Source organism: Ursus americanus, chromosome 25 (assembly GCF_024610735.1).
Source record: "Ursus americanus isolate L20-20 chromosome 25, mUrsAme1.1.p, whole genome shotgun sequence".
NCBI lineage: Eukaryota > Metazoa > Chordata > Mammalia > Carnivora > Ursidae > Ursus > Ursus americanus.
In genome coordinates, this window is record NC_142151.1 from 8,072,745 (window position 1) to 8,086,106 (window position 13,362).

At 47.7% G+C, this 13,362-nt stretch overlaps 1 protein-coding gene across 5 annotated transcripts in view; it reads right to left on the reverse strand.

The window, feature by feature from the left end:
• Positions 1-13,362, reverse strand: part of VWF (von Willebrand factor) — a 134,846-nt gene that overhangs the window by 16,905 nt on the left and 104,579 nt on the right. For all 5 annotated transcript variants that reach the window (XM_087855562.1, XM_045781154.2, XM_087855563.1 and 2 more), the window contains 5 exons: positions 6,978-7,080; positions 6,486-6,560; positions 5,195-5,299; positions 3,191-3,396; positions 838-987 (listed from right to left, as the gene is read on the reverse strand). In XM_087855562.1, the coding sequence (XP_087711688.1) occupies positions 838-987; positions 3,191-3,396; positions 5,195-5,299; positions 6,486-6,560; positions 6,978-7,080 (639 nt within the window). The remainder of the gene's footprint in view (positions 1-837; positions 988-3,190; positions 3,397-5,194; positions 5,300-6,485; positions 6,561-6,977; positions 7,081-13,362) is intronic.

Below are 13,362 nucleotides of genomic sequence, written 5' to 3' on the forward strand. Positions count from 1 at the left end.
TCTCCCACTTCAGGGATTCGCACTTAGGCCCTCCCTTCCATCATCAAACCACCCACTTCCCATCCAGCATCAGGAGCATTAGCTCCACTGCTGTTATGAAGACAAGCACAAGACATATGTCCTTGTCTGCCCCAGCTACTCCTCTCTTACCATCATCATCTCCTGATAACACTGAAGGAATAATAACAGTGCCAGAATTTGACCCACAATTTTCCCTGCACACCAGTGTTCCCTTCTTTCTAGGGTCTCATCAGTCTGAAATGTGCAAGAATAGAGTGTCTCAGAGCACACAGGAGCCTTAGGGGGCAGGTCACCACCAGAAGAATTAAAAACTGAATTGGGGCAGCAGGGATCATATTTTCTGTCCCACGAATTAGAAATGTGGTCTAAAAAATCACCAATCTGTGTAGATACGCTGTAGGACATTGAAACTGGGGGAACTCAGAAAAATCAGAACGTGCGTCTGTTCTAGAGGCAGGCTGAGGTGATGTCTGAGGGGGAAACATGGGAAAAATCAGGTCCTTCTTTGTAGGCATTAAATCCAATTTCTGCTCAAACCAACGCCACAGCCTCTGGACTCAAGACCATACAACCAACGTGGCCATTAGCCAAGGACGGACTCAGAGAAGGACGGACTCACAGCAGGATGGCATAGCATTCCTCTCCTCATGCCTTCTTTCACTCAGCCCCAGCCCCAGGCCCCTCCTTCCCCTTACCTCTGGGCTGGAACCAGAAGTTACTGAAAGGGGCTTTCTTGCCCCTTCCAAGGACCGCCCCCCCCACGCCCCTGCTGCCCTGACTGTTCCAGGCAGTGGCCAGCCCCTCTGTGCCCCTTACCGACCGGCAGTTGTCCTCACAGGGCTTCTGGGAGCACTGGGCCACGCGCAGGCCCATCACAGAGTCCTCCAAGTCGGTGCAGGTGCACACGTCACAGCCCTCCTCCCAGAACTGGCCCACAGGGTAGACGGTGCCTCGGTGGACACACACCTGCAGACACAAGGTTACGGTGAGCCAACTCATTCTGCTCATTTCAACGAGAGGTTAGGAAGCACCTACTATGTGTTGGAAGCTGCTGTAGGTGCTGAGAATATAGCAGCGTGTAAAACCAACATGGTCTCTGCCCACCTGGAGGGATGTTTATGAAAGAGGTTCTGCTCCGTTCCCTTCCCTGCTCACCAGCCTTAGAGAGCCATTGCTGGTGTACGCGAGTGGCCCCTGGTGAGTCCCTCTTGGACCACAGGCTCAGAATCAACTCACTTGGCTGCCTTAACCCAGTTTCGTCACCACCTTAACTGCATTTAACTCCCTCCCATGTCACACAAAAAACTGTTCCCTAATCATCAGACCCAGTGAAGTCCTTGGACTTAGCACCCATCCACACGTAGCCCTCTGTCCCATTAGGAGTGGGCTGAAGGTGAGTGGGGCTATGAACGAGCACTCCCTGGAGGCCCACAGATGACAAGGAGCATAACAAGGAAAAGAATCTGGGGCACAAAGAATGGGACATGTTTGAGAGACAAAGTATCCTACTTGGAAAAACTATAGGCTACAGAAGGGATATGGGAAATGGAGTTTAAAAGGTTGATTGGGATCGGAACATGTAAGCCAGGCTGAATATAATCCTCAGACGTTGTAAGAATGAAGTGCTGTTTGATCAGGGCACTTAATGACAGTTTTGACATAATCCCAAACCTGCCCTCTGAAGCTGTGAACAGGTCTCCACCCTCATTCATACGCATCATAACAGGACAAGTATTTATAAGCCACTATCCTTTACCTGTTCCTTCTTCCAGCTGCTATATAATGAAATTAAATGAGAACCCTTTCTTCTATTAAGAAGCCTGCTAGAAAATGTTACCACCCAGAATCTCACTTCCAGGAATCTATCTCAAAAGACACATGGCCCAAAATACAAAATGACAGTTGTGCGAGGCTGTTTGTTACAGCATTATTAGTAACTATGTTATTATGCCACGGTGTCTTTCACGTAACAAAAGAGTAAATCAAAAAGGAAGTAAAAGCAAGCACTAAAAATGGAAAACAAACTGAAATATCTGATTAACTATAAATCAAAGCACTGGCAAGATCACACAAGGAAAATAATTACTTCAAATAACTTTAAAACCCAGGATTTTGACCATATATCCCTAATGAGTTATGTTCCTAGGCTAAATAAAGAACTGCAAAGAAATCTTAAACCTCTCTCAATTGCTTTAAATTGTTAGCAATAATATTGGCATTGTTATTTTTGAGACTATTCTAGGCATATTGTAATATAAAGCAAAAAACTAATTATGTCAATTATCTTAGGAAGCCAGTATTTGCAACTTAGAAGAGAAGTGGTAGAAGTATAAATCAAATAAGGTAAGTAAAACCTCATAATTGAATTTGAATCTGAAATGTCACTATGAATGCACGAGTTTTATCCTCTTTAAAATACATTTTCAAGCTCTATTCACCATAAAGGTCTGGAGGCAATGACAGCCCATAAGCAGCGAGCGTGCAGGGCTTCTCCCTGGCATTCATTCCAGGGCTCACTGTCAATAACCCAGCAGCTGCAAGTGTGCCCAGGTCTTCCTGCTGCAGTTCTGGCTCACGATAGCTCATCTTGGGGCCTCTCTCCCCCGGAAGACCGCTACTTGCCTTTACAAGCTGTACCATACCTTGCCTTTACTGTAGTTCGTTTATAGGCTTCCATATACTAGCAAGATCATAAGTCGTCTGCATCTTATGTTTCTCCCATAACAGCTAACAAAGCTCCAGCTCTGCTAGAACATAGTTATTGCTCAGTAAATATTGGATGGATGGATGGATGGATGGATGGATGGATGGATGGATGGAAGAAAGGATAGATGGATAGATAGATGGATGAATTGATAGCAATTAACAAATGAATAGAGTAAACTATTAACTAATAATTCATACAATCATATTAGTTCCTTAGCTAACCTACAAAATAAGCTCTTTGATGGTGGGGACCGTGTCTTATAGCTTGCTTGTAACCTTAGCACCTAGCCATGCTGAGAACATGGTAGGTTCTCTCGAAATACCTCCTGAGCTCATTAAATGTCCATTTAGGCTGTGATGGAATGCTGACTGCTCACCCACCATTCAAGCACTCGGTTTAGGCAAATAGTTCATGAGGAGCAAATGTTTGGCCACCTCCCAGACCGAACGAAGCAGCCCCTACCTTGTCAGGGAAGCAGGTTGTCGTGGTGCAGCCACAGTCGTTGGTGATGGCTGAAGTCAGGTACCCCAGCGGGCAGCTCACCGTGGAGTTGACACAGTTGCAGGCACACTCGTACTCATCACAGCACTGGGTCTTCCGAAGGGTCGGTGTCCGATGTGGGGGGCAAGAGGGCGGGGACTCCCTTCTGCACTCATCCTTCCTGCAGGCTGAGGGGCAGCACGAGGTGATACCCCCGTCCTGCCACACTGGCCAGTGCCTTTAGTCAGGGTTCATAAGTATTCAGCTATGATATAAGATCCCAGGAAACTCCAGACCCCAGAATATTGAATCAGAAATGCCCCTGAGCCCAGCTTGGGAACTGTGGGATTTTCAATCATCCCAAAAAGCAGTTAGTCTGCAGGAAAAATAGGAACATTAACCAAAAGGAAAAATGGGAAGCTAGGAATTCTAATAGAGGAGAAGTGAAAACTGCCTGGTCTCCTCTCTGTGAAGGAGGAGGGTCCTTCCAGCTATAGAATCTCGGAGACAGCAGTCATCGAATCTCTAAGACCCAGACAGGCCTGGGCGCACCATGCACTGGCAAGCATTCTTTTTTTTTTTTTTTTAAATGATTTTTTATTATATTATGTTAGTCACCATACAGTACATCCCCGGTTTCCGATGTAAGGCTCGATGATTCATTAGTTGTGTACAACACCCAGTGCACCATGCAATACGTGCCCTCCTTACCACCCATCACCGGTCTATCCCATTCCCCCACCCCCCTCCCCTCTGAAGTCCCCAGTTTGTTTCTCATAGTCCACAGTCTCTCATGTTTCATTCCCCCTTCTGATTACCCCCCCTTTCTTTATCCCTTTCTTCCCCTACCGATCATCCTAGTTCTTATGTTCCATAGATGAGAGAAATCATATGATAGTTGTCTTTCTCTGCTTGACTTATTTCACTTAGCATTATCTCCTCCAGTGCTGTCCATGTTGTAGCAAATGTTGAGAACTCGTTCTTTCTGATAGCTGAGTAATATTCCATTGTATATATGGACCACAACTTCTTAATCCAGTCATCTGTTGAAGGGCATCTCGGCTCCTTCCACAATTTAGCTATTGTGGACATTGCTGCTATGAACATTGGGGTGCATATGGCCCTTCTCTTCACTACGTCTGTATCTTTGGGGTAAATACCCAGTAGTGCAATGGCTGGATCATAGGGTAGCTCAATTTTTAACTTTTTAAGGGACCTCCACACTGTTTTCACTGGCAAGCATTCTTATAAGCTGGTAGCTTCTGTGCTCCTAGCCCCAGCTCGGTACCTAGAACAATGAATGCCCTGTCGTTTTAGATCCTCCAACAATGTTGAATGAAAGAATGCTAGCAACCGTGTCAAACCCACGGTGTCATTTTATGAATGCCAATCCCCTCCCTGTGTCCTTTGCCTCATCGCCTTGTCCCAACTTCCTTCAAATACAAGAAGGTCTCCTCTTACCCTCCAGGTCTTACATCTAGGAGCTCAAGTGAGACCCTAGATCAACAGGACCGGAAGTCCACTTGACATAGAGGCTACAGAGCAATTGTGTTCCTTGCCATGTCTTACTTTAGCCCAAACTTATGCTTACGTGATACTATTTGGTGATTCAGTAGATATACAAAGGGGGAGGAAACTGACAGATCTGTTTGGGAATAAGATCTAGCGATGAGGACAAACCAAAGGAACATTCCCTCCCCTCATTGGTGTGTGGGAGGATGGGAGTAAGTGAAGGTTGGATCTGGTGGCTTCTCCATCTCAGGCCCAACTGTCTCTTAATGCAGCTCAAGAGGGAGATGCCCACAGCCATGCCCACACCTGGTATGCCGCAGCAGCCCGTGGCTAGGAAGGTTCAATCCAGGTGTGATCTTACCCCCTCTGTTCCAGAGGTACCCAAAGCCCAGCTTCCAAGGAACTAAAATACAGGACACCTTCCCCAGGCCAGCAGACAGGAGCCACGCTCCCTCCTCATCCACAGAGCCTTACCACAGGTGAAGTTAGGTCTGCACTCGCCGGGATTAGTCAGGGTCATCTGGAGGCCACCTTCACAGGGAGGAGCTGGGGGCAGGTTACAGCTCAGCAGGTCACACACTGAGGCCAGGACAGAGAGACAGACACCCCGTCAGAGGTCAGCAAGGTCACTATTATGCGGGTGCCCCACATTCCTGCAGATTTCTACTGTGTTAGGTATGTGATGATGAGATGGAGCTGGAGGGGGAGGGAGCAAAGGGGAGAAGTGACAGGTAGAGAGACAGACAGACAGATCCGAGTCATATGATAAGCTCATGTCGATTACTCTTGTCACTGCTGGGACATCCAGATCTCAGCCACGTCACCCGAACTTTCTGGGCCTCAGTCTCGTCTTCTGCAAGGTGGGGAAGGCTACCTTCCAGGGTCAGTCCCAAGGTGTCATGAAATAATGGAAGCAAAGTGTCTGGCACATCGTAGAAGCTCAATCACATCTATAAAATGAGGGGCCTGAACTAAGGATGCCCCAGTTCTCTCTACCATGAACATTCTGAGACCTATTTTCCACAAGTTTGTCTCAAGCCACATCTTCCTCTACGTAAGACTTCTATTTATGCCTTATAAATTTCATCAGCATAAATAAATTTCTCAGATGATTTCATTCTTTTTTAGACCCCTGGACTGTCACTTGATCTATCTGCCCTCGCTCAAAGATTTGCATCATTGCAAATTTGACACGCCTGTGCTTTATGTCCTCATCCGTACAATTAATAACCACGTTGGCTGGGACAGTGACAGGGCACTGGAGATTTCCTGCCATGTTAACCATAATTCCATCAGCTCTGGACTCATCTCATTGCACTATTTATTCAGCCCATTACTCACCGTGGAGTTTGCAAACCTGTAATGAAACCCTTTGACGAATCACTTGCTGAAATCAAGGTGCCCTGTGTGTGGCCTTCTCTATATCTAGTATCCTCAGGATTTTCTCGAAAAGGCACATGAGTGACTTTGGCATGACCTTTTCTTCAGTAAATCTCTGCACTGCCCCCCACCAGAGATTACCCCATTCTTTTTTTTTTTTTTTAATGCTTTCAAACCTTGCATTTAATAATTCACTGCAGAATTTTCCTCGGAAGCAAATCCTACTTTCCAGAGGTTACTCCTGCCATTTCTTTGGAAGAGCCAGTCAGCCCTTACCCCCCTCCTTTGGCACACCCTGTGCCTAAGCCCACACGCGCCTTTTAGCACCTGCCGCGTGGGTCACCTGCGGCTGGGGCCGGGGTCTGGCCTAGGGCGGGACACATACCACACTCATACTCCGGGCAGCACTGCTCTGCATTCTGGCGGAGACGGGCCACTTCACACGGGCCACACGTGGGAGCTGAGGGAGAATGCCACAGAAGTCAGAGACATCAATAATGGTGCAGCCTGCGGCCTTCAAAATGTTGCAGAAAACCAGCACAGGCCCTGCATAGGAGGCCCACCAGGAATCTGGCCAATGGGCCTCTGACAAGTGAGTCTCCCCAGTGTGTCCTGGCGGCCCCCTCAGATGTGCGCTCCTGGAGGCCCCCTCAGATGTGCGCTCCTGGAGACTCTGAGTCTGAAGGCCAAGATGGGGATGGGCCGAGGGACAGGACTAACCTCTGAGAATGTCTACTCCAGGTGGGTGGAGCAGGAGGGGGGAGAGGAAACAGATGTTTGTATCTGGCCCCCAGGTATGTGCATGGGGTGGCCAGGGCCTCCAGGGAGTCCTTCCACCTCCAGGAGCAGCAGGGAGGGGGGTGCATGGGGAGCTCACCTCTGGCCGTGGGGCAGGGCTGCGACGTACAATTGACCTTCCGCCCACTGAGGCACATGCAGATCTGGCAGGGCTGGTGAGCTGGGACCCAGGTTTCCAGGAACTGAAGGGAAACAAGCGTCAGAGAGGGCCCAGGACAATGGGGGCGCAAAGCCTCGGAGGTCGTGGAAGTCAGCCCCCCCACCTCTGGCTCCGTCTCCCCTCGGAGGGCACTGCCCGAGCTGTGCCTCCCTGAGAGCCGCACAGATGAACACACACCTAAAGGCAGTGGGAGGCTCTGAGAGGGAAGAGCTGGAGAAGAACCAGGGACGCTAAAACTGAGCCAGGGCAGGAAGGTGAGTATTCCCATGCCACACGGCTGGCCATTTCCCAAACCGAAGCTGGCGGGGTGGGGGGGGGCAGCTTGAGATTCCATTTATTCCTGGAATTGGTAAGACATGTATGGGGCAGGAAGGGTGGAGGGGAGGACAGCAAGACTCTCAGACTCAGCACACTGTTGGTACTGGGAGTGGCGGGAGACTAGAGAAGAGCCTCTCAGATGACTGCTTCGTGCAGCTTTCCCGTGGCAGGCAGCCCCACTGCAGGAGGGCTGCGAAGTCAGGGAGACCTGATCTCCAATGTGGGGCTTCACTCCCCGGGCCGGTTTCCTCACCTGCAAAGGGAGGGCACCGAGGCCCACCTCAGCTGTGCAGACTGTGACCAACACAGATGGGGACCACTGAGCCAGGACCAGGAATCCCTCTACACTCAGCCAGAGAGTCAAATGCAGAGTTAAAACTGAATTCATGTGTAAATTACCCGCCCCTGAGAAAAGGGCACCCTCTTACGCTGTTGGTGGGAATCCATGCTAGTGCAGCCACTCTGGAAAACAGTACGGAGGTTCCTCAAAAAGTTGAAAATAGGGCTACCCTATGACCCAGCAATTGCACTACTGGGTATTTACCCCAAAGATACAAATGTAGTGATCCAAAGGGGCACCTATACCACAATGTTTATGGCAGCAATGTCCACAATAGCCAAACCATGGAAAGAGTCCAGATGTCCATTGACAGATGAATGGATAAAGAAGACTTGTATGTATACACATGGAATATTACTCAGCCATCAAAAAAAAGAAATCTTGCAATTTGCAACTACATGGATGGACCTAGAGGGTATTATGCTAAGAGAAATAAGTCAATCAGAGGAAGACATCATATCGTCTCACTCACATGTGGAATTTAAGAAACAAAACAGAGGATCATAGGGGAAGAGAGGAAAAAAATAAAACAAGATGAAATCAGAGAGGGAGACAACCCATAAGAGACTCTTAATCATAGGAAACAAACTGAGGGTTGCTGGAAGGGCGGTGAGTGGGGGGATGGGGTAACTGGGTGATAGACATTAAGGAGGGATGTGATGTAATGAGCACTGGGTATTATATAAGACTGATGAATCACTGATCTCTACCTCTGAAACTAATAATACATTATATGTTAATTAATTGAATTTAAGTAAAAATAAAATAAAATAAAATAAAATAAAATAAAATAAAATAAAATAAAATAAATTGCCCACCCGTGAATAAACACATTCTTATGCAGTAGCTTAAAGGTTAAAAAATTCCCAGGTCAAGTAGGTCTTACTTATTCCGTCCATTTCCATGGCCAGCAATCAGCCAGCTGAGAAGGAAAATCTGAGGTCTCCAAGGAAAACAACCCTCCCCCAAACTGCCAGTCCTCATCCAGAATTAAACCCTCTGACCTTGACACCTTCCCCTCACTCAGTATATAATACCAGCCAATGTCTGAAGAGCATATGCTATGTACCACTGTTCTATGGGGTTTTTTTTAAAAGATTTTATTTATTTGAAAGAGAAAGTGCGAGCTGGGGAGGGGGGCGCAGAGGGAGAGGGAGAAGCAGACTCCCCACTGAGCAGGGAGCCCTGACACGGGGCTCAAGCCCAGGATCCCGAGATCATGACCTGAGCTGAAGGCAGCCGCTTAATGGACTGAGCCATGCAGGCACCCCTGTTCTATGGGTTTTATATAAATGACTCATTTAATCCGCACTGCAGCCCCCTGGTGAGGACATCCGTATGATGAGAGAGCTTGTCAAATGAGAAAGCTGAGGCCCCTGCTTAGGGTCACACCATCACAGCAGCGGAGCCACTAGACGAACCCACAAGCCGTCTTTTTGACACCATGCTCTACTGCTTCCCAGAAATAACTAGTATTAAATATGTTCAAGATATCTTTCTAAGGGCTTTACATTTATTCACTTTATGCTGCTTACAATATCTGTATCAGGGAAGCACTGTCACTATCCACACTTAGAAATGATGCGTTGAGACACAGACAAGGAGCGTGACCTGGAGGTACGTCCCAGGATTGAACCTGGCATTCTGGCCCCAGACACCACGGGCTTTCTGCACTCCAGCTGCCTTTGTCGGTAATCACAGGGCCTGCCACAGGCCAGTCACCCTGCCGGGGCTGGGAAGGGTGGGGACCGAATACCCCGTCCTAGCCCTCAAACGGCTGACGCTCAAACTGAGGAAGTAAGACTCGTTGATGAAAAGTTGAATGAGAGAAATGACTTGTGATACATTCACAGCGTGGCATATTACTCAGCCATGAAAACAAACTATGGAAACATGGAAGATGAAGGGATCTCAAGAGCACCATGCTGAGTGAAAGAAGACAAGCAAAAAAAAAAAAAAAGGGAGTACACACTGCATGATTCCATTTATAGAAAATTCCAGAAAATGTAAGAGCAGTGGCTGCCTGTGGATGGGAGATGGGGGCTAGGGATGCATTCAAAGGAAACTCTGGGGGCTGATGGAAATGTTCATTACCTTGATTATGATGATGGCTTTATGGGAATGTGCATATGTCAAAACTCACCATCAAATTGTACACTTTAAATAGGTGCTGTTTACTGTATGTAAGATATACCTCAATAAAGCTGTTTTTAAAAATGAGAAATACAAGAGCCACAGTGAAAGAAATGTTCATGGAGGCTGGGATGCTTCAGAAAGACCTCACAAAGGTGCACCTGTGCTGGCTGGGAAGGACCCAGGCAGAGGGAAGGAGAAGGAATTCTGAGTGGGAACAGAGGATGGGAGGTCCTTGTGGATGTCTAGAAGATTCTAGAGGCCTTCTCTGTTCACTTCAGGGCATAGTGGTGTTTAACATGGTAGGCAAGGTGCACCCCGACACTTTGTAAGCAAGACCCTGCCTCAGAGAGAGAGGAGTGCTGAATAAGGACAACCCTGGTGACAGTGAGCAGCATGGAGAAGCCAGGAGCTGGTGCCAGGAGCCCAGTGCTCTCCTAGGGGCTGGGAAGGCCCACGGAAGGCCCAGGGTGCTGGCCTCAGAGGCTTGGGAGTGGAAGGAGGAGGGGGACATCTCACATCTCCCCAGGCCTGGCTCTGTCCTGCCTCTTTCCTGCTTTTTGCACAGATGATGAGGCCAAGAAAATGGACAATCAAGGGATCTATATTTAAACCTTTAAATGGCAAAAGTGACAAGACAAGAAAGGAGAGGATCATATTTTTTTTTAAAATGATTGGGGTTTTTTTTCTCTTCTTCAACGTGAACTTTAGATATCTAAATTCAAGGAAAAAAATAATACAACTTTTCCACGATCCTGAGAGTGGGCAATCGACCACAATAGGTGGCCAAAATCAGGTGTTAAGCCTCCTCTTCCAGGAATTTTTAGTTCCCCAGAAAGCTTTAATGAGGCGTGCCCGAGGCAGGGGACAGAACCTACTGTCCCTGGGAAGGCCCTAAACGAAAAGCACCAGCAGCCAGCTCTGCAGCAGCATCACCTCTCCGGTGATGCAGCAGACGCGCCAGCAGGTGGCAGTCCTGCACCAGGACAGGCCAACTCCAGCCCGTCCTGTCTCACCCACCGGGTTACAGGGCCAGGCGGGACTAGACCCAGGACCAAACAGGAATGAGAACTGGCTGCAGTTCTAAATTCAATAAAGATGACAAAAGAACGGCCTACAGAGAATATGGTAAGGGAAAACTGAAGTCTTCAAAGCCCTGGGTCAGAGAAGGGACACAGCAAGTGACCATGCACCACCCACCCCAGCCAAGGATCTGGGGGAAGATGCAGGAAAATGTAAGCGCTGGGCCGCCAGGAAAGCAGAGACCGCGGAGGAAGCGCAGAATCCAGGCGCTCAGTCCGGGTGATGGAGGCGGTCCTGGCTGCCCCGCACATCCCCCAACCCGAAGATGGACTGCCAGTGCTCGGCCCCATCCCCTCTGAGCCGGCCACAAAGGCTCACGTGTTTACACTGCGTTCTGTAAAATAAACAAGAGCTATGGAAACTGGTAAATATTTTGCCCTTCCGAAGTTACCACCAGAGACTTATACCCTGGATTATTTCCCTGAAGGAAAGCTGTCTAGGCTTTATTTCTAAGTTAAAGAAATTCCATTTAATGGAAATGTTCTTCGTGTTAGATTTTTATTCTTTCTCTGAATGGAAAAGCTGAAATTGCAGGTGGCTGATCAGATATTTGTTTTCATCCATTTAAACTGTATTTCCTGAAATAAACCAGAACTGGCTTTGTTCCCTTCATGGTTTTTGATTAACTAATTTTAATGTCACTAGGTTCTGAAATATATTTATAAGACCGTTTCTATATCCAAAATATTGCACTACGTGGAAGCAGTCTCCACACAGCTCAGACGGATATTCCAATGTGTTGGATGGAAGGTGAGGGGAGTGGTGAGGAGAAATCGAGTCAGAGGGGGTGGGTGGAGACACTAAGATACAATTCACTTCCAGCTCTCAGCACCCTGCAGCTAAATGACACTCAGGGAACCAGAAACGCTTTACAAACCTCAGCTTCCTTCTCACTGCAGAACGCCAAAGAAGAAGGTAGAGACCATTTCTGCCTCACTCTGAGAGCATCTTCCCACTACGAGCAAATCCAGCTGAAAGTACCACTGGGTGCTGACACCACACGTAAATGGTACCTACCCTTCGAGCCCAGCAGGAGGGACCCCAGGAGTGTGCGGATCAGGGAGAGCAATGTAAGGTTTTATTTACTCGTTTTGGAGAATATTACGGGACAGGCAGCTATTTCGTTTGGCAAGTTGAAATACGGAGGTCGAGTGTGACTGGTCTTCCCTCCTAATTCATCTACTCCACAGTGAGAGCAAATGGGGTCCACCAGGATAAAGCCCAATAATGAAACAGAGCAGATGAGAGCCATCCAGTAATAGCTGGATGAATGCCCGTGCTTCCACACACAGTTAGCTCAAAGTTTAGTTCGCAGTTCCAATGGGATGGAAGGCAGGGCTAGGACGCTATGGGATGCCCTGATGTCATGGACAGGAACCCCAGTTTTATCACCTCCTGCCATCTGACCCTGCATTTCCTTACCCATTCAATGGCACATGAAATAATGACCCTATGGAGTTTTGGGGAGAATCAAAGAAAATGATCCATTTTGTGGCTAACAATGTCCAGGGCAGAATAGTGGAGTTATTAAAATTACTGTATTCATCATTCTCTAGATTGGTCAGCTAGCTTTACCATGAGTTCTCCTAGTTGTGATTGAATATAGTGAGTCACCTCACCTGGTTCACTTAGTGATTAAAGTCCTCCCTGAAGATGATGGCGACGTTAGGTCTGGGGTGTACCCCCTGATCAGAATACACTCTCCTTTGCTAGAAGCCAAATCTGCTCTCCCTCTACCTTGCTCTGCAGTATGACTGTCCGAGAGGAAGGACAGGACCCCTGCACACATCTACGCTGCACAGACACACATACCAGCTACTACAAATGTACATGTTATCAACTTTGAAGCTATGACTGCCATCTTAGGCCAAGATGGGGGAGAGTCTGGTAAGTATCTTTTCAAAATGCGCTCAATAACCCGTAGAGGGCTACAGGAAATGATGACTCCACGACTCCCAAGAAGATTGGCCCAAAGGAGATCTAGCAAAAAGGCATTGTCATACAACAGAAAGAGCACACTCTTTGGAGTCAGACGGCTTTAAATACTAAATCCAGTTCCCAACTCTGTCACTTACAAACCATGTCCGTGGGCAAAGGAAGCTCTCTAAGCCTTGGGTCTCTCTTAAAGATTTTGTAAGTATTTACTAAGATGATGTAAGACACCCCAGTGTGTTCTGTGGAACCCTAGTCCAAGCGGATGCTACACACTCATTCACTCGCTCCACCACACATACAAGTTCCATGGTCAGATAAGGTCGAGAAGCAAAAACCCTCTTAAATACTTGCACCATACATTAGTGCATTAAAAACTCTAAAGAATGATGCAGTAGAGAAACCTGTCTACCTAGTGTTCTTTAAACTCTCTTGACCACCAGTAACTGTTACTATCCTGCAAAACAAGCCTTTAAACAATGTTGAGATAATGAATAT